The sequence below is a fragment of the Oncorhynchus mykiss genome, chromosome 15, assembly GCF_057628025.1.
Source record: "Oncorhynchus mykiss isolate SJ-2025 chromosome 15, ASM5762802v1, whole genome shotgun sequence".
In the NCBI taxonomy this organism is placed as follows: domain Eukaryota; kingdom Metazoa; phylum Chordata; class Actinopteri; order Salmoniformes; family Salmonidae; genus Oncorhynchus; species Oncorhynchus mykiss.
The window spans coordinates 80,472,810-80,492,824 of record NC_143036.1 but is presented as its reverse complement, the minus strand read 5'-3'; the positions used below and the strand labels follow the sequence as shown (position 1 = coordinate 80,492,824).

The window sequence follows — 20,015 nt, the reverse complement described above, 5'->3', positions numbered from 1 at the left end:
CTCTCTGTCTCTCTGTCTCCCTCTCTCTCTCTCCGTCTCTCCCTCCCTCCTTCTCCATCCCTGCTCTGAGGTATATCAAAGCCTGCGTTGCCAGGAGACAACATGCATGCATCAATAGTGTGTTTTCTCTCTCTTAATTAGTAGTGTAAATATTCTCTCCCTTTTCCCTCTTTCTCTTCCTCCTTCTCTTCGTCCAGTCAGCCAATAGTATTGTAGCCCTTGAGTCTCAGCCAATAGTATTGTAGCCCTCGAGTCTCAGCCAATAGTATTGTAGCCCTGGAGTGTCAGCCAATAGCATTGTAGCCCTCGAGTCTCAGCCAATAGTATTGTAGCCTTCGAGTCTCAGCCAATATTATTGCAGCCCTCGAGTCTCAGCCAATAGTATTCCAGCCCTCGAGTCTCAGCCAATAATATTCCAGCCCTCGAGTCTTAGCCAATAGTATTGTAGCCCTGGAGTCTCAGCCAATAGTATTATAGCCATGGAGTCTCAGCCAATAGTATTGTAGCCCTGGAGCCTCAGCCAATAGTATTATAGCAATGGAGCCTCAGCCAATAGTATTGTAGCCCTGGAACCTCAGCCAATAGTATTGTAGCCCTGGAGCCTCAGCGAATAGTACTGTAGCCATGGAGTCTCAGCCAATAGTATTATAGCCATGGAGTCTCAGCCAATAGTATTGTAGCCCTGGAGCCTCAGCCAATAGTATTGTAGCCATGGAGCCTCAGCCAATAGTATTGTAGCCATGGAGCTTCAGCCAATAGTATAGTAGTTGTGGAGTGGTGAACTGTGCCGCGTCGCATCAGAGGCTCTGGCCAATAGGAGCGCCCTATATAAGGAACAGGTTATCATTTGGGACTCACAACTGGTGAACTGTGGGTCTGTGGTGACCTTTGACCCTTTGAGGATGAGGAAACAAAGACCAGCTGTGGAGTCCTGAAGGGTCTGTGTGTCTCTGTGTGGGGGGGGGGGGTTGAGTCATGTGGTATTTGGTGTTGTCATGTCATCGAGGAGCAGTCTCATCGTTGCCGGCACTTAGTTCATAACACAAAGAGAGCTACACGTCTGTAACAAGGGGGCCTCTTTTCTTTCTGAGTGTGAGGGAGGACGAACAAGTGTGTGTGTGTGTGGGGGGGGGGGAGCTGTTGAAAGCGTGTGAGGGTGAACAAGGCCTGCTGTGGTGCTGAGCTGAGCTCATCCCATCAGAAACACTGGGCGCATTGGACCGTGCCTAGCTCTGCCAAACGGTAAGCCTGCCCTTGCAAAGATCAGATCAGTACAATCCCTGTGAGAATCAGTGCCAGTTGCTACCCACAACAGTTTTCAATGAAGATGTTTTGTCAGGAAGTGAATTTTAAAATCACTTCCTCAATTGACTGAATTGGCCCCCCCCAACCTGCTGCATCAGTCATAAAAACGAGAGAACAGATTTATTTTTTAAATGTAACCTTTATTTATGTAGGCAACCCTTCATATTACCTGTCCTCCATTTCTCTCCACTATCATCTCCCACATCCAAACCGGCCTCTATCAACGAGACGCAGCAGGAAACAGACTGTAAGAGAGCCAGGCAGCCAGGCTCAGTGTTGCAGCAAGACGAGTGACATGATTGACAGGTGAACTGAAGAGGCCTGTGTGGCACTGGTACAATATTAAATATTCCATCGTTAGTACACATTATCATTAAGGCCTAGTAAACATGGACACTCAGGCTCACTCATTTATATAATATAATATTTAGTTATTATATTATGATTAGTTATTATAATAATGGTTGTTGCCATGTTGCAAATGACCGACACTGAGCTGATTGTAGTTATAAGGGTTTTAGCGCCCCCTTCTGGGCATTCTAACATACCAACTTCAATAGGCTGAAGACAGTGTAGGCTACCTCTCTCTCTCTCTCTCTCTGTCTATTATTAGGTTGAAGACAGTGTAGGCTACCTCTCTCTCTCTCTGTCTATTATTAGGTTGAAGACAGTGTAGGCTACCCCTCTCTCTCTCTGTGTCTATTATTAGGCTGAAGACAGTGTAGGCTACCTCTCTCTCTCTCTCTCTCTATTATTAGGCTGAAGACAGTGTAGGCTACCTCTCTCTCTCTCTCTCTCTCTATTATTAGGCTGAAGACAGTGTAGGCTACCTCTCTCTCTCTCTCTCTCTGTCTATTATTAGGCTGAAGACAGTGTAGGCTACCTCTCTCTCTCTCTCTCTCTCTCTGTCTATTATTAGGCTGAAGACAGTGTAGGCTACCCCTCTCTCTCTCTGTCTATTAATAGGCTGAAGACAGTGTAGGCTACCCCTCTCTCTCTCTGTCTATTAATAGGCTGAAGACAGTGTAGGCTACCCCTCTCTCTCTCTGTCTATTATTAGGCTGAAGACAGTGTAGGCTACCTCTCTCTCTCTGTGTCTATTATTAGGCTGAAGACAGTGTAGGCTACCCCTCTCTCTCTCTGTCTATTAATAGGCTGAAGACAGTGTAGGCTACCCCTCTCTCTCTCTGTCTATTATTAGGCTGAAGACAGTGTAGGCTACCTCTCTCTCTCTCTGTCTATTATTAGGCTGAAGACAGTGTAGGCTACCTCTCTCTGTCTCTGTCTATTATTAGGCTGAAGACAGTGTAGGCTACCTCTCTCTCTCTCTCTCTATTATTAGGCTGAAGACAGTGTAGGCTACCCCTCTCTCTCTCTGTCTATTAATAGGCTGAAGACAGTGTAGGCTACCCCTCTCTCTCTCTGTCTATTATTAGGCTGAAGACAGTGTAGGCTACCTCTCTCTCTCTCTCTGTCTATTATTAGGCTACCTCTCTCTCTCTTTGATCTTAAGTGACTTGCCTAGTTAAAGGTTGCATTTTATTTTTATATGTGAACAGAACTGTCGTTTATGGTGAAACTATTCCTCATCAAATAATTTATTTTCAAAGGAAACATTGAACATCTAATAGCCAAATCATATAGTGTAAAAGTAGGTGAGCTGGTTCTACTCCTTTTAGTGTAAAAGCACTATATGTGCTACCTAAAAGCATAGGTCTGACACAGCTACTAGTTATCAACCCCTCTAAGCATAGGTCTGACACAGCTACTAGTTATCAACCCCTCTAAGCATAGGTCTGACACAGCTACTAGTTATAAACCCCTCTAAGCATAGGTCTGACACAGCTACTAGTTATAAACCCCTCTAAGCATAGGTCTGACACAGCTACTAGATATCAGCCCCTCTAAGCATAGGTTTGACACATGTCGACACAGCTACTAGTTATCAACCCCTCTAAGCATAGGTCTGACACATGTCGACACAGCTACTAGTTATCAACCCCTCTAAGCATAGGTCTGACACACGTCGACACAGCTACTAGATACCAACCCCTCTAAGCATAGGTCTGACACATGTCGACACAGCTACTAGTTATCAACCCCTCTAAGCATAGGTCTGACACATGTCGACACAGCTACTAGTTATCAACCCCTCTAAGCATAGGTCTGACACACGTCGACACAGCTACTAGATACCAACCCCTCTAAGCATAGGTCTGACACATGTCGACACAGCTACTAGTTATCAACCCCTCTAAGCATAGGTCTGACACAGCTACTAGATATCAGCCCCTCTAAATGACAACGGGTTTGATCACGCATGCGCAGGTCGACGCTTTGCCAAGGCAACTCAAAGCCGCTGCTGTAACCGTCCAGATACCTTGTAACTTCACCTCACAACAATAACAACATAGCTGGAAAACACAGACACAGTTCTCGCAAACACCTGCAGAATTTTAACCAACAGAACAATGCCACTACATTTCAAGGTAAACAAATGTACTTTTTAAATTGAACGAGTATAGAAATTCAACTCTTGGCTTTGGTTAGCGCAGTGTTTTTGAAACAACCACGTCCAGTAATCTGGGTCACCGCCTGAGTGAGGTGAAGAGGTTTCGACTGATACGAGAAAACGGAAACATTGTTTCATTCGCACAAATACAATGTTTAGTTTATTAACATCGTGTATTGCGATTACATCGGATAAACCATCTTCGACGATTGCAGGTATAGTTAGCTAGACGGGGAAACAACCAAGTCCCACGTCCAAGGTGTCGGTTATTAGCTTGGTTTAGCTAAGTGTTTCCTAACACGTTACAATGGTATACAGCGGATAAACTCATGTAAACTAGCTAACAGTGGCTATTTCCTGTTTTTATTGATACATAGAGATACGTGGTTAACGTGGTTTATTGCGTTAGTATGATTAATCAGCCTAGATAAAGACAGTGGTACAGTATGGTTTATAAACTGTGACCTAGACAGCTGTACACTTGCTAGATATGCCTGTAGCTGCAAACTCAGTTCACAGATTTCATTCAAACGAATGCAGCCAATCGGTTTCCTAGGAAACATCTGACCAACACGAATCATGCAAACGTTTGTGCATGCATGATGCTTACAGTCCTTTTAAAGGCATGCTATTTGCTAAATATCTCCCACTTAAACAATATAGTAAGTCATGTATTCCTATGCTATTTACTAATGTTTTGGATACTCACATGCACAGGGCATCAGTGAGTACAAGAAGAAATTTAAAGACCGAGTCGCTACCCGCTCCAGAAGCGCCTCTCCTCAGCGACGAATGCGCTTAGCTGGACTTCGATCTGACCAGATGGGTAAGATTGATTGATTGATTTATTGATTGATTGATATAGACCCTTTTCCAGGACACGACACACTGACGTCACGCACAGATGCACGCGACTCTTGGTCGCCATCTGCAACCCCTTCAACATAGCCTGAATGTTTTTATTACTTCTAAACAAAATAACTTTTTTCTAAACTTATCATCTTACAATGATGTTTTGATTCTTGCTTGAACGGTCGCTAAGATTATATTTGGATGTGAACTTTGATAAATAACTATTTTGGATGCGGCAGGTGTTGGCTAGAATGTTAACGCTCATTGACATACTGTAGCATGTAGCGAAAGCTAGACAAAGAGCCATTCTACTGGTTGAAGTTCAAGTGTTTTTAAATAGAAGTATAATGCAGTCGAATTTGCGATGATGACACACACACATTATATTAAGCAGGACATTCATATACAACCCTTTCAAATCCAGTTATAATCCAAAAGTAGTGTGAAAAGCACTCATAAACAACATGTAAATAGAGGTGTGTTTTTGTGTGTTCGTTCTGTCACGAGCTTGCGTGTATTGCACTTCCTGCAGCAATCTTTGCAAAAACAGAAAGGGGTCTATATGACCGGTAACAGTATAATATGCCAAGTTAACATATCACACATCATTCATATTCCTGTCGTGCATCTTCATCTTTAAAACACTGAGCGCAGCTCTACTATTCTTATTTGACTATTTACAGTTTAGTCGTAGTGAGTGAATACATTATCATACTGGTCCTCCGTGGGAATAGAACCCACAACCCTGGCTTTGTAAGAACCGTGCTCTACCACCTGAGTCACATGGTCAACTATCATCTCTCCTTCTGTCATCCATATTACACCAGGTATCAGTCGAGAAACTATCATCTCTCTGTCATCCATATTACACCAGGTATCAGTAGAGAAACTATCGTCTGTCCTTCCGTCATCCATATTACACCAGGTATCAGTCGAGACACTATCATCTCTCTGTCATCCATATTACACCAGGTATCAGTCGAGAAGCTATCATCTCTCTGTCATCCATATTACACCAGGTATCAGTAGAGACACTATCATCTGGCCTTCTGTCATCCATATTACACCAGGTATCAGTAGAGACACTATCATCTCTCTGTCATCCATATTACACCAGGTATCAGTAGAGATACTATCATCTCTCCTTCTGTCATCCATATTACACCAGGTATCAGTAGAGACACTATCATCTCTCCTTCTGTCATCCATATTACACCAGGTATCAGTCGAGAAACTATCATCTCTCTGTCATCCATATTACACCAGGTATCAGTAGAGAAACTATCGTCTGTCCTTCCGTCATCCATATTACACCAGGTATCAGTCGAGACACTATCATCTCTCTGTCATCCATATTACACCAGGTATCAGTCGAGAAGCTATCATCTCTCTGTCATCCATATTACACCAGGTATCAGTAGAGACACTATCATCTGGCCTTCTGTCATCCATATTACACCAGGTATCAGTAGAGACACTATCATCTCTCTGTCATCCATATTACACCAGGTATCAGTAGAGATACTATCATCTCTCCTTCTGTCATCCATATTACACCAGGTATCAGTAGAGACACTATCATCTGTCCTTCTGTCATTCATATTACACCAGGTATCAGTAGAGAAACTATCATCTCTCTGTCATCCATATTACACCAGGTATCAGTCGAGAGCCTCAGTTTCTGTCCAAAAGGAAGGTGCCCTCCTCCCACACGCCCCAGGTGTCCAGCTCCTTCCAATGGAACCCCACCACCACAGAGCCCCCACAGAGACGAGATGAGACCCCCAGACCTGGTACCTCTCCCCTGGCTCCTACCCCAGAGAGAGTCCACACCCCTCTGGCCCCTAGGGGTCCCCCTCCTCCAGGGGACCCCCAACGAGGCCCGACCACTCTCCAGGGCCAGACCCACACCCGGAGCCCCCTGGCTACTGTAGAGAGACAGGACCAAGCTTTCAACGGGGTGAGAATGGTTGTTATATATTTCTGCATGTTCTCGATTTAGCTTGCACTTTTGAGACTATTCTATTGGCTCCGTTGTACCAGGAAAACTAAATCAATGTATTTGAAAGGACCGTTTGACACACGTGTTTGACCCAGGCCTTCTAAGCAGCCCCGTGGCCTGTGCAGCAGACAGTTCATTTTTTAAATTTAACCAAGTCAGTTAAAAACAAATTCTTATTTTACGATGACCGCACAAGTGAGTTATTACTGGTGACCTGTGTAGTAAAGTGAGAAATGTGATTCCAGGTCGACTACGTGTTGAGGAGGAAGGCAGGGCTGAAGTCGTCTGGACAGAGGACCGGACTACTGAACTCGGAGTACAGGAAACAGTTTCCGTGGAAGACACCTGTAGCTGGCCACGCCTCCCCACTGCTGGCTGCAGAGCAGGTGTTAGTTGTTCCACTCATATCCTCGTCTTGTCTGCACGTATATACAACCCCAAACATCCATAACATCCACGTTAAAGCCCAGATGTTCCGCTCATATCCTCGTCTTTTCTGAACGCCAACACATCCACGTTAAAGCCCTGATAGTCACACATTTGACATGTGTAGGCATTTCCTGGTCATAGAGGGGCCCAATGCACACCTATTAAGTATGATTCACTGCTTCATGTTACACCCTGAACCCAGGGTTGGTCACCCATTCTGCCCCATTACTAGTTAGTCTTGAAAACCCGATTGTAGACAACACAGTGACTAGGACCTGGTTTTAATGAGGGTCTGTTGAAAACCCGACCGAGGGCAACACAGTGACTAGGGCCTGGTTTTAATGAGGGTCTGTTGAAAACCCGACTGAGGGCAACACAGTGACTAGGACCTGGTTTTAATGAGGGAGTCTTCTGAAAACCCGACCGTAGACAACACAGTGACTAGGGCCTGGTTTTAATGAGGGAGTCTGTTGAAAACCCGACCGAGGGCAACACGGTGACTAGGACCAGGTTTTAATGAGGGTCTGTTGGCCTAGAGGAACTACATCATGACCTACGTCGATAAGGGGTTTGGGGGGGGGGGGGACAGTTCTGGGGACTCTCATAACAAATCACGAGGCGGACATGCCAGAACGCTGTGATTTAAAACCAAACTTTGCAGTGGTTTTAGTTGAGGTAGTTGAGGTAGTTGATGTTAACCCAAGGCTGTTAACCCACTGTTCCCCGGGTGCCAAAGATGTGGATGTTGATTAAGGCAGCCCCCCCCCCCCCCCCCCCCCCCCCCCGCACCTCTCTGATTCAGAGGGGTGGGGTTAAATGAGGAAGACACACCTCTCTGATTCAGAGGGGTGGGGTTAAATGAGGAAGACACACCTCTCTGATTCAGAGGGGCGGGGTTAAATGAGGAAGACACATTTCAGTTGAAGGCATTCAGTTGTACAACCTGAGTAGGTATCTACTTGCGAACTATAACCTCTGGGATGTCCATCTTGCTAGCTACTATTTAGTATTTTATTCAAGAGGATAAAGTCGGAAGTGACGTAGGAAGTGACGTAGTTCCTCTATGCCAAAAGAGTCCATCATTGAAACCAGACGTCAGTCAGTGTGTTGCCTAGGGTCTGGTTGTCAAAACGAAATGACTAGTTTGAGAGGTAGGCAATCTACCCAAGCTGTGGAGCAGAGATGCTGTTTCGTCAAACAGCCAGTAGATGGTAGCAGAGTATTTGAGTATGAATCAACTATGACAGTTACAGTATATTTCCTTGCATGGTCTTCTTCTTCAGATGCTGTACACCAGCCACCGTTCCATCCCTCCTTTCAAGTCTAACCCGGTGGTGGTGTTGGAGAGCGAGTACAGCAGGAACTTTAAAGCCTCTCCTCCTCCCAGAGGACCACGGCTACGCAGCGACGTAGACCAGGTGCCTCCGTTCCAGAGAGAGAACGTTTCACCCGAGAAAGCATCAAAGGTACTTCCGAGTTCCAGTCAGTCCACACGCCACACTACAACTCAATCTTTGATCTGGTAATCGATTTCTTCAACCTCTTATGTAACAGACTTTACGAACGTGTGTCGTAGCTGGCCAGAGACCAGCACTCAAACATGATCTGATTCTGGGTGCCAAGATTAGGCCACAATATAATACTCCCAGCGTTGGCAATATCTTCAACGGTACCTTTTGTATTTCAATAAGGAAGCAGATAGCCCTACTTACTTATAACAAGTATTTGTCACTGATTTCTGGGAAGATCAGGATACATAAGGACATAGACTAGCAAGGTTTTTCTCTGTTTATTGACATTTTTTTTTAAAAACCTTGGAGGAATACAATGAACACCTAGAACGTCCAATATGAAAGGGGAATACAATGAACACCTAGAACGTCCAAAATGAAAGAGGAATACAATGAACACCTAGAACGTCCAATATGGAAGAGGAATACAATGAACACCTAGAACGTCCAATATGGAAGGGGAATACAATGAACACCTAGAACCTCCAATATGGAAGGGGAATACAATGAACACCTAGAACGTCCAATATGAAAGAGGAATACAATGAACACCTAGAACGTCCAATATGAAAGAGGAATACAATGAACACCTAGAACGTCCAATATGAAAGGGGAATACAATGAACACCTAGAACGTCCAATATGAAAGGGGAATACAATGAACACCTAGAACGTCCAATATGAAAGGGGAACACAATGAACACCTAGAACGTCCAATATGAAAGGGGAATACAATGAACACCTAGAACGTCCAATATGGAAGAGGAATACAATGAACACCTAGAACGTCCAATATGGAAGAGGAATACAATGAACACCTAGAACGTCCAATATGGAAGAGGAATACAATGAACACCTAGAACGTCCAATATGAAAGAGGAATACAATGAACACCTAGAACGTCCAATATGAAAGAGGAATACAATGAACACCTAGAACGTCCAATATGGAAGAGGAATACAATGAACACCTAGAACGTCCAATATGGAAGAGGAATACAATGAACACCTAGAACGTCCAATATGAAAGAGGAATACAATGAACACCTAGAACGTCCAATATGAAAGGGGAATACAATGAACACCTAGAACGTCCAATATGAAAGAGGAATACAATGAACACCTAGAACGTCCAATATGAAAGAGGAATACAATGAACACCTAGAACGTCCAATATGGAAGAGGAATACAATGAACACCTAGAACGTCCAATATGGAAGAGGAATACAATGAACACCTAGAACGTCCAATATGAAAGGGGAATACAATGAACACCTAGAACGTCCAATATGAAAGAGGAATACAATGAACACCTAGAACGTCCAATATGGAAGAGGAATACAATGAACACCTAGAACGTCCAATATGAAAGAGGAATACAATGAACACCTAGAACGTCCAATATGGAAGTAAATAAACCGCTAGATACACCCACTGGAGTGTACAGGAGGTTTGGTGGTATTTCCGTACTGGTTCCACTGGTTTTATACCCAGGTTCCTCTGACTGACTGACTGGATTGCATCCCAAATGGCACCCTATTCCCTATATAAGGGCTCTGGTCAAAAGTAGTGCACTATGTAGGGAATAGGGTGCCATTTGGAACGACGCGGCCTTTACGAATGGCTCTGTTCTGTTCTGTTGCGATGATGACATCAGAGAAAGCGGAGGAAGAAGAGGGAAGAGAGAGAGAGAAAGTCCAGCGTAATATTTACGAATGGCTCTGTTCTGTCCTGAAAGAGGGAAGAGAGAGAGAGAAAGAGGGAAGAGCGGAAGAAGAAGAGGGAAGAGGGAGAGAGAAAGTCCAGCATCGTGGAGGAGAATATTCCAGTTCCACAGCCTCGGGAGCAGCTGGCGGACCAGGAAGTGAAGTCACAGAGCCCCCAGAAGGCACATCTTCCCCACAGGTGAGATCAGCGGTCAGTTGTGATTACAGGGTATGATGGAGGGTGAAGTCACCTCGACACGCTGATCCTGGGTTCATTTAGCATTCTTCCCACTAACTGTTAAGGGTAGGATTAGGGGGAGGGGGAGCTGATCCTAGACCTGTCCCTTTGGGAAACTTCACCTGGAGTCAGAGGTCAGGGGTGGGGAAGGGGAAGTAGGAGGGGAAAGAGAGAGGCAACCTGTCAGTAATAGGAACTCTCATGTATTGTATATTGTCTCTTTCCATCTTCACTTCCTGCTATGTGTCATGCAGTATTTTGGTAATAATTACCAGTAACACTGCTCTCTCTCTCTCTCTCTCTCTCTCTCTCTCTCTCTCTGTGTCTCTCTCTCTCTCTCTCTCTCGCTGTGTCTCTCTCGCTGTGTCTCTCTCGCTGTGTCTCTCTCGCTGTGTCTCTCTCGCTGTGTCTCTCTCTCTCTCTCTCTCTCTCTCTCTCTCTCTCTGTGTCTCTCTCTCTCTCTCTCTGTGTCTCTCTCTCTCTCTGCTCTCTCTTCTCTCTGCTCTCTCTGCTCTCTCTGCTCTCTCTCTCTCTCTCTCTCTGCACTCTCTCTCTCTCTATGCACTCTCTCTCTCTGCACTCTCTCTGTCTCTCTCTCTGCACCTCTCTCTCTCTCACTCACTCACTCACTCACACGCTCTCTCTCTCTCTCTCTGCACTCTCTCTGTCTCTCTCTCTGCACCTCTCTCTCACTCACTCACTCACTCACTCACACTCTCTCTCTCTCTCTCTCTCTGCACTCTCTCTCTCTGCACTCTCTCTCTCTGCACTCTCTCTCTCTCTCTCTCTCTCTCTGCACCTCTCTCTCTCTCACTCACTCACTCACTCACTCACTCACTCACACTCTCTCTCTCTCTCTCTCTGCACTCTCTCTCTCTCTCACTCACTCACTCACTCACTCACTCACTCACTCACTCACTCACTCACTCACTCACTCACTCTCTCCCTGTCTCTCTCTCTCTCTCTCTCTCTCTCTCTCTCTCTCTCTCTCTCTCTCTCTCTCTCTCTCTCTCTCTCTCTCTCACATGGAACTTCTCCAATGGACAGCAGCAGAGTTTGGTCATTCACATGTGGCCTATTCAACTAATACATTTTAGTTTATAAATCATAATGCCAAGTGCAATGCTAAACGATCACTGAATAGACATTATCTGACTTGGCCTGTCTCTGTGTATTTCTGTCCCTCTCTCCAGAAAGGTGAAATCAGAGTACAATGCCAACTTCCGCTCTCCACTGAACTACATGTACAAGGACGGCGCCTGGGTCAAGGCTTCCACAGTAGGAGAGGAGGTCAGTGTAGTTATTACAGTGTCTACCACAGTAGGAGAGGAGGTCAGTGTAGTTATTACAGTGTCTACCACAGTAGGAGAGGAGGTCAGTGTAGTTATTACAGTGTCTACCACAGTAGGAGAGGAGGTCAGTGTAGTTATTACAGTGTCTACCACAGTAGAGGAGGTCATTGTAGTTATTACAGTGTCTACCACAGTAGAGGAGGTCAGTGTAGTTACTCCCCTGTCTACCACAGTAGAGGAGGTCAGTGTAGTTACTCCCCTGTCTACCACAGTAGAGGAGGTCAGTGTAGTTACTCCCCTGTCTACCACAGTAGAGGAGGTCAGTGTAGTTATTACCCTGTCTACCACAGTAGAGGAGGTCAGTGTAGTTATTACCCTGTCTACCACAGTAGAGGAGGTCAGTGTAGTTACTACAGTGTCTACCACAGTAGAGGAGGTCAGTGTAGTTATTACAGTGTCTACCACAGTAGAGGAGGTCATTGTAGTTATTACAGTGTCTACCACAGTAGAGGAGGTCAGTGTAGTTACTCCCCTGTCTACCACAGTAGAGGAGGTCAGTGTAGTTACTCCCCTGTCTACCACAGTAGAGGAGGTCAGTGTAGTTATTACCCTGTCTACCACAGTAGAGGAGGTCAGTGTAGTTATTACCCTGTCTACCACAGTAGAGGAGGTCAGTGTAGTTATTACAGTGTCTACCACAGTAGAGGAGGTCAGTGTAGTTACTACAGTGTCTACCACAGTAGAGGAGGTCAGTGTAGTTATTACAGTGTCTACCACAGTAGAGGAGGTCAGTGTAGTTACTACAGTGTCTACCACAGTAGGAGAGGAGGTCAGTGTAGTTATTACAGTGTCTACCACAGTAGAGGAGGTCAGTGTAGTTACTACAGTGTCTACCACAGTAGAGGAGGTCAGTGTAGTTACTACAGTGTCTACCACAGTAGAGGAGGTCAGTGTAGTTGTTGTATAAAGTAATGACCTACAGGCTCTAAATAAATGTCATTGATATGGAGTCTCTTTAACACATTCTCTCTTCCCATCCTCCATTGCAGGGGCGTGACAGTCAGCATAGTCACGTTTGGTATCACGAGGTAACACGGTCCTAGTCTCCCCGCTGTTCTACTGTACCTTCCTTCTCTTTTGGCTGTTGGCAATGACCCCCCCCCCCCCCATCCCTCCTCTCACGTTGACATCAAACTGAGTGATGATACATGAGTGAACAGAACACCTGTGTATCCACCTTAGAAACAATACAATGGGCAAAAAAAGAGTTTCCATTGTTGAGTTTCAGAAAGGCCTCATACCTGAGATCTAGGCCTGAGATTGTTGAGTTTCAGAAAGGCCTCATACCTGACATCTAGGCCTGAGATTGTTGAGTTTCAGAAAGGCCTCATACCTGAGATCTAGGCCTGAGATTGTTGAGTTTCAGAAAGGCCTCATACCTGAGATCTAGGCCTGAGATTGTTGAGTTTCAGAAAGGCCTCATACCTGAGATCTAGGCCTGAGATTGTTGAGTTTCAGAAATGCCTCATACCTGAGATCTAGGCCTGAGATTGTTGAGTTTCAGAAAGACCTCATACCTGAGATCTAGGCCTGAGATTGTTGAGTTTCAGAAAGGCCTCATAGCTGAGATCTAGGCCTGAGATTGTTGAGTTTCAGAAAGGCCTCATACCTGAGATCTAGGCCTGAGATTGTTGAGTTTCAGAATGGTCTCATACCTGAGATCTAGGCCTGAGATTGTTGAGTTTCAGAAAGGTCTCATACCTGAGATCTAGGCCTGAGATTGTAGAGTTTCAGAAAGGCCTCATACCTGAGATCTAGGCCTGTGATTGTTGAGTTTCAGAAAGGCCTCATACCTGAGATCTAGGCCTGAGATTGTTGAGTTTCAGAAAGGCCTCATACCTGACATCTAGGCCTGAGATTGTTGAGTTTCAGAAAGGCCTCATACCTGAGATCTAGGCCTGAGATTGTTGAGTTTCAGAAAGGCCTCATACCTGACATCTAGGCCTGAGATTGTTGAGTTTCAGAAAGGCCTCATACCTGAGATCTAGGCCTGAGATTGTTGAGTTTCAGAAAGGCCTCATACCTGAGATCTAGGCCTGAGATTGTTGAGTTTCAGAAAGGCCTCATACCTGAGATCTAGGCCTGAGATTGTTGAGTTTCAGAAAGGCCTCATACCTGAGATCTAGGCCTGAGATTGTTGAGTTTCAGAAAGGCCTCATACCTGACATCTAGGCCTGAGATTGTTGAGTTTCAGAAAGGCCTCATACCTGAGATCTAGGCCTGAGATTGTTGAGTTTCAGAAAGGCCTCATACCTGAGATCTAGGCCTGAGATTGTTGAGTTTCAGAAAGGCCTCATAGCTGAGATCTAGGCCTGAGATTGTTGAGTTTCAGAAAGGCCTCATAGCTGAGATCTAGGCCTGAGATTGTTGAGTTTCAGAAAGGCCTCATACCTGAGATCTAGGCCTGAGATTGTTGAGTTTCAGAAAGGCCTCATACCTAAGATCTAGGCCTGAGATTGTTGAGTTTCAGAAAGGCCTCATACCTGAGATCTAGGCCTGAGATTGTTGAGTTTCAGAAAGGTCTCATACCTGAGATCTAGGCCTGAGATTGTTGAGTTTCAGAAAGGCCTCATACCTGAGATCTAGGCCTGAGATTGTTGAGTTTCAGAAAGGCCTCATACCTGAGATCTAGGCCTGAGATTGTTGAGTTTCAGAAAGGCCTCATACCTGAGATCTAGGCCTGAGATTGTTGAGTTTCAGAAAGGCCTCATACCTGAGATCTAGGCCTGAGATTGTTGAGTTTCAGAAAGGCCTCATACCTGAGATCTAGGCCTGAGATTGTTGAGTTTCAGAAAGGCCTCATACCTGAGATCTAGGCCTGAGATTGTTGAGTTTCAGAAAGGCCTCATACCTGAGATCTAGGCCTGAGATTGTTGAGTTTCAGAAAGGCCTCATACCTGAGATCTAGGCCTGATATTGTTGAGTTTCAGAAAGGCCTCATACCTGAGATCTAGGCCTGAGATTGTTGAGTTTCAGAAAGGCCTCATACCTGAGATCTAGGCCTGAGATTGTTGAGTTTCAGAAAGGCCTCATACATGAGATCTAGGCCTGAGATTGTTGATCTGATAGGTTGCTTCAAAGATGAATTGTGAGTGTGCGTGTGTGTGTATGTGTGTGCGTGCTTGTATGAGAACACTGTGTGTGTGTGTGTTTTTTCAGGCAATGTCAGCATAAATACAATGAGTCAGCAGGAGGTTGGTTAGACGGCGTTCTTCTTTCCGTTCAACCTGAATATGCTGAGTGGTTAACCGTACCTTGCCTTGTACGATACGTAGAAACCTGGCCCATAAACTTCATGGAACAGTACTAAATATAGTCTAGATGTGGAAGAACTTTCTAGAAATTCGATTGCCGTTTTGTAAGTAAATTAGTAGTAGTAGTTTAATAACGACCAATATAATGAAGGAATTCTTAGGACCATTAGTTGGACCAAGTCTGATCTGATCTGATGTTCCACTCCAGGATCGGGCTCAAAGTCATTTCAACTGGGCTCTAGTTTAATTTGAGGAAATCAATGAGGACAGAAAGAGATGTTTTTATTTTTCAGCTGAATGAGGATTTTCTGTTGAATTTCAGTGTAACCTACCTCTAATTGATTCTGTTGAAAAGTTGTTCACATCAACCCTTCTCCTAAGTCCTGATAGCTATCAATGTATCAGTTTACCAGTCTACCAGTCTATCAGTCTATTCCCTATATAGTGCACTATTAGAGGCCTATGGGTCCTGGTCAAAAGTAGTGCACTATATAAGGACAGAGGGAGGAAGACTGTGTCCAGATGCCAGTCTAGGTTCAGATGCCAGTCTAGGTCCAGATGCCAGCCTAGGTCCAGATGCCAGCCTAGGTCCAGATGCCAGCCTAGGTCCAGATGCCAGCCTAGGTCCAGATGCCTGCCTAGGTCCAGATACCAGCCTAGGTCCAGATGCCAGTCTAGGTCCAGATGCCAGCCTAGGTCCAGAGGTCAGCCTAGGTCCAGATGCTAGTCTAGGTCCAGATGCCAGCCTAGGTTCAGATGCCAGCCTAGGTCCAGATGCCTGCCTAGGTCCAGATACCAGCCTAGGTCCAGATGCCAGTCTAGGTCCAGATGCCAGCCTAGGTCCAGATGCCAGCCTAGGTCCAGATGCCAGTCTAGGTCCAGATGCCAGTCTAGGTCCAGATGCCAGTCTAGGTCCAGATGCCAGTCTAGGTTCAGATGCCAGTCTAGGTCCAGATGCCAGTCTAGGTCCAGATGTCAGCCTAGGTCCAGATGTCAGCCTAGGTCCAGATGCCAGCTCAGTGTGTGTTGTGTCGTGCCCTGGCTTTGCTTGTGTGCATGAAAGTCAGGCATCTGTTGCATCATTGTGTGTGTCTTAAAGCTATTGATAACACTTTCTGTGTTGAGATCTCTCTACCACACACCTGTGATCAGTATCAGAGTAAAGTGTTGACTCACAGAGCTCTGATTAATGTGATCAGTATCAGAGGAAAGTGTTGACTCACAGAGCTCTGATTTTTGTGATCAGTATCAGAGGAAAGTGACTCACAGAGCTCTGATTTTGTGATCAGTATCAGAGGAAAGTGACTCACAGAGCTCTGATTTTGTGATCAGTATCAGAGGAAAGTGACTCACAGAGCTCTGATTTTGTGAGAAAAAAAAAACAACAACGACAACTAAACATGAGTCTGCTGCCTTTGCTTCTGCTGCCACAGATACTGCAAGGCCCCCCCCCCCCCCTTACCACGTGCTGTTAATGTGCTGCCACAGATACTGCACGGCCCCCCCTTACCACGTTCTGTTAATGTGCTGCCTCAGATACTGCAAGCCCCCCCCCCTTACCAGGTTCTGTTAATGTGCTGCCACAGATACTGCAAGGCCCCCCCCCCCCTTACCACGTGCTGTTAATGTGCTGCCTCAGATACTGCACGGCCCCCCCTTACCACGTTCTGTTAATGTGCTGCCTCAGATACTGCAAGCCCCCCCCCTTACCACGTTCTGTTAATGTGCTGCCTCAGATACTGCAAGGCCCCCCTTACCACGTGCTGTTAATGTGCTGCCTCAGATACTGCAAGGCCCCCCTTACCACGTGCTGTTAATGTGCTGCCTCAGATACTGCAAGGCCCCCCCTCCTTACCACGTTCTGTTAATGTGCTGCCACAGATACTGCAAGGCCCCCCTCCCCCCTTACCACGTGCTGTTAATGTGCTGCCACAGATACTGCCAGCCCCCCCCCCCCCCCCTTACCATGTGCTGTTAATGTGCTGCCTCAGATACTGCAAGGCCCCCCTCCTTACCACGTGCTGTTAATGTGCTGCCTCAGATACTGCAAGGCCCCCCCCCCTTACCATGTGCTGCCTCAGATACTGCAATGCTATCAACCAACCAACCAATCCTCCATCCTCCCAGGTGCGAGAGCTTCGTAAGAAGGCGGAGGCCTACAGACAGAGGGCGTGGGGGACCCATTTCTCCCGCCTCCACCTCAACCAGATCCTGTCGGACCAGAACCAGCTGTGGGAGGCCTCCACCCCTTCCTCCTCTAACCTCAGCTCTGGGACAGGTTCCGGGGACGGGGAGGAAGACAGGAGTCCTACCCCCCAGGCTCTGGAGCTCGCTAGGTGAGGGAGACCGACCACAGAGCTGGCTATAGCATGACATTAGCATGTCTTTAGTGTGGGCTGGATGTGTAGTACGTCTGGCTCAGGATTTGCAACTTTCGGCCTTAAAATCGGGCTTCTGTAAGTATAGAATGAAATTGAAATTCAAGTGTAGCCAAATGATTAGACTTAGAAGCAAAGCCTCATATTTCTGGGTAGAAGCCACAGAGCTGAATGGGGGGGTTGACCCAGCTATATGGAATAGAGGAAACTGATGCTGAGAGTCCTTTACTGGGGTCTTAATACATCTGACCTATTAAGGTCATGTTCTCTGTGTGTCCCTCCTCTCCCTCCTCCTCTCCTTGTGTGTCTGTAGGGTTGACAGTAGCTCCAGCTCCGTAGCCGGACCCCCTCCCCTCACCCCCGTGTCCAGTAGAAGGAGCTCCACCCGGGGGGCTGGGGACACAGCAGTCCCCCCTGGTCACCTTAACCCTTTAGCCCCTAACCTACCTATTCAGAGGAGACTAGCCTAGGAGGAGGAGACAGGGGCTGGGGGTGGAACAGGGGAGGAGAGAGAGGAAGAAGAGGACAAGGAGAGAAAGGATGAGAGAAAGGATGAGAGAAAGGATGAGTATGTGGTTGTTTCATTCCCTCTCCATTTCCTGTTGATTTCTGCTTTCACTGAGTGGCTTTGAGTTCTCTGTTACCTCCACTCTGTTTATATCCATATAGGAGACGGTCAGTTCTGTTACCTCCACTCTGTTTATATCCATATAGGAGACAGTCAGTTCTGTTACCTCCACTCTGTTTATATCCATATAGGAGACAGTCAGTTCTGTTACCTCCACTCTGTTTATATCCATATTGGAGACAGTCAGTTCTGTTACCTCCACTCTGTTTATATCCATATTGGAGACAGTCAGTTCTGTTACCTCCACTCTGTTTATATCCATATTGGAGACAGTCAGTTCTGTTACCTCCACTCTGTTTATATCCATATAGGAGACAGTCAGTTCTGTTACCTCCACTCTGTTTATATCCATATAGGAGACAGTCAGTTCTGTTACCTCCACTCTGTTTATATCCATATTGGAGACAGTCAGTTCTGTTACCTCCACTCTGTTTATATCCATATAGGAGACAGTCAGTTCTGTTACCTCCACTCTGTTTATATCCATATTGGAGACAGTCAGTTCTGTTACCTCCACTCTGTTTATATCCATATTGGAGACAGTCAGTTCTGTTACCTCCACTCTGTTTATATCCATATTGGAGACAGTCAGTTCTGTTACCTCCACTCTGTTTATATCCATATTGGAGACAGTCAGCTCTGTTACCTCCACTCTGTTTATATCCATATTGGAGACAGTCAGCTCTGTTACCTCCACTCTGTTTATATCCATATTGGAGACGATCATCATTTTGTTACTTATTTTAAGAGCTACTATTTTAAGAGACACAGTGTGACTCTGTCCTGTCTGTCTGCCTGCCTGTCTGCCTGTCTGCCTGCCTGCCTGCCTGTCTGCCTGTCTGCCTGTCTGTCTGCCTGCCTGCCTGCCTGTCTGCCTGCCTGCCTGTCTGCCTGTCTGCCTGCCTGTGATCCAGACTGAGGGTGCTGGACCATCGTTCGTCGTCTGTAGCAGGCTCCCACAGGTCCAGAGAGGGTGGCAGGATGCCCACACCCACACTGCAAAGGATCGCTACTGTTCAGAGAACTCACCACGACCTGACGACTCCAGCCACTGGTAACCTAGCAGATATATTGTTGACATATTGTTTTTATTTTTGTGACAAACTTTTTATTCAAATTTTTATTTTTGAGAGAGAGGTTACTGGTACAAAAACAATCAAATAAATTATCCAGGTACAGTGTGTGGTCCGGCCCAGTCTGGGTTTGTCTCCAGGGACAGTGTGTGGTCCGGCCCAGTCTGGGTTTGTCTCCAGGGACAGTGTGTGGTCCGGCCCAGTCTGGGTTTGTCTCCAGGGACAGTGTGTGGTCCGGCCCAGTCTGGGTTTGTCTCCAGGGACAGTGTGTGGTCCGGCCCAGTCTGGGTTTGTCTCCAGGGACAGTGTGTGGTCCGGCCCAGTCTGGGTTTGTCTCCAGGGACAGTGTGTGGTCCGGCCCAGTCTGGGTTTGTCTCCAGGGACAGTGTGTGGTCCGGCCCAGTCTGGGTTTGTCTCCAGGGACAGTGTGTGGTCCGGCCCAGTCTGGGTTTGTCTCCAGGGACAGTGTGTGGTCCGGCCCAGTCTGGGTTTGTCTCCAGGGACAGTGTGTGGTCCGGCCCAGTCTGGGTTTGTCTCCAGGGACAGTGTGTGGTCCGGCCCAGTCTGGGTTTGTCTCCAGGGACAGTGTGTGGTCCGGCCCAGTCTGGGTTTGTCTCCAGGGACAGTGTGTGGTCCGGCCCAGTCTGGGTTTGTCTCCAGGGACAGTGTGTGGTCCGGCCCAGTCTGGGTTTGTCTCCAGGGACAGTGTGTGGTCCGGCCCAGTCTGGGTTTGTCTCCAGGGACAGTGTGTGGTCCGACCCAGTCTGGGTTTGTCT

General features: G+C 46.5%; 1 protein-coding gene across 1 annotated transcript in view; it reads left to right on the top strand.

The window, feature by feature from the left end:
• The first annotated feature begins 3,573 nt into the window (after positions 1-3,573).
• saxo6 (stabilizer of axonemal microtubules 6) overlaps positions 3,574-20,015 on the top strand; it is a 28,644-nt gene continuing 12,202 nt past the window's right edge. Inside the window, 11 exon segments of the mRNA XM_090201348.1 lie at positions 3,574-3,794; positions 4,535-4,643; positions 6,328-6,629; positions 6,917-7,057; positions 8,384-8,566; positions 10,349-10,515; positions 11,748-11,844; positions 12,896-12,934; positions 17,288-17,496; positions 17,852-18,106; positions 19,081-19,220. Coding sequence (XP_090057474.1) covers positions 3,777-3,794; positions 4,535-4,643; positions 6,328-6,629; positions 6,917-7,057; positions 8,384-8,566; positions 10,349-10,515; positions 11,748-11,844; positions 12,896-12,934; positions 17,288-17,496; positions 17,852-18,106; positions 19,081-19,220 — 1,660 coding nt within the window. The 5' untranslated portion in view covers positions 3,574-3,776.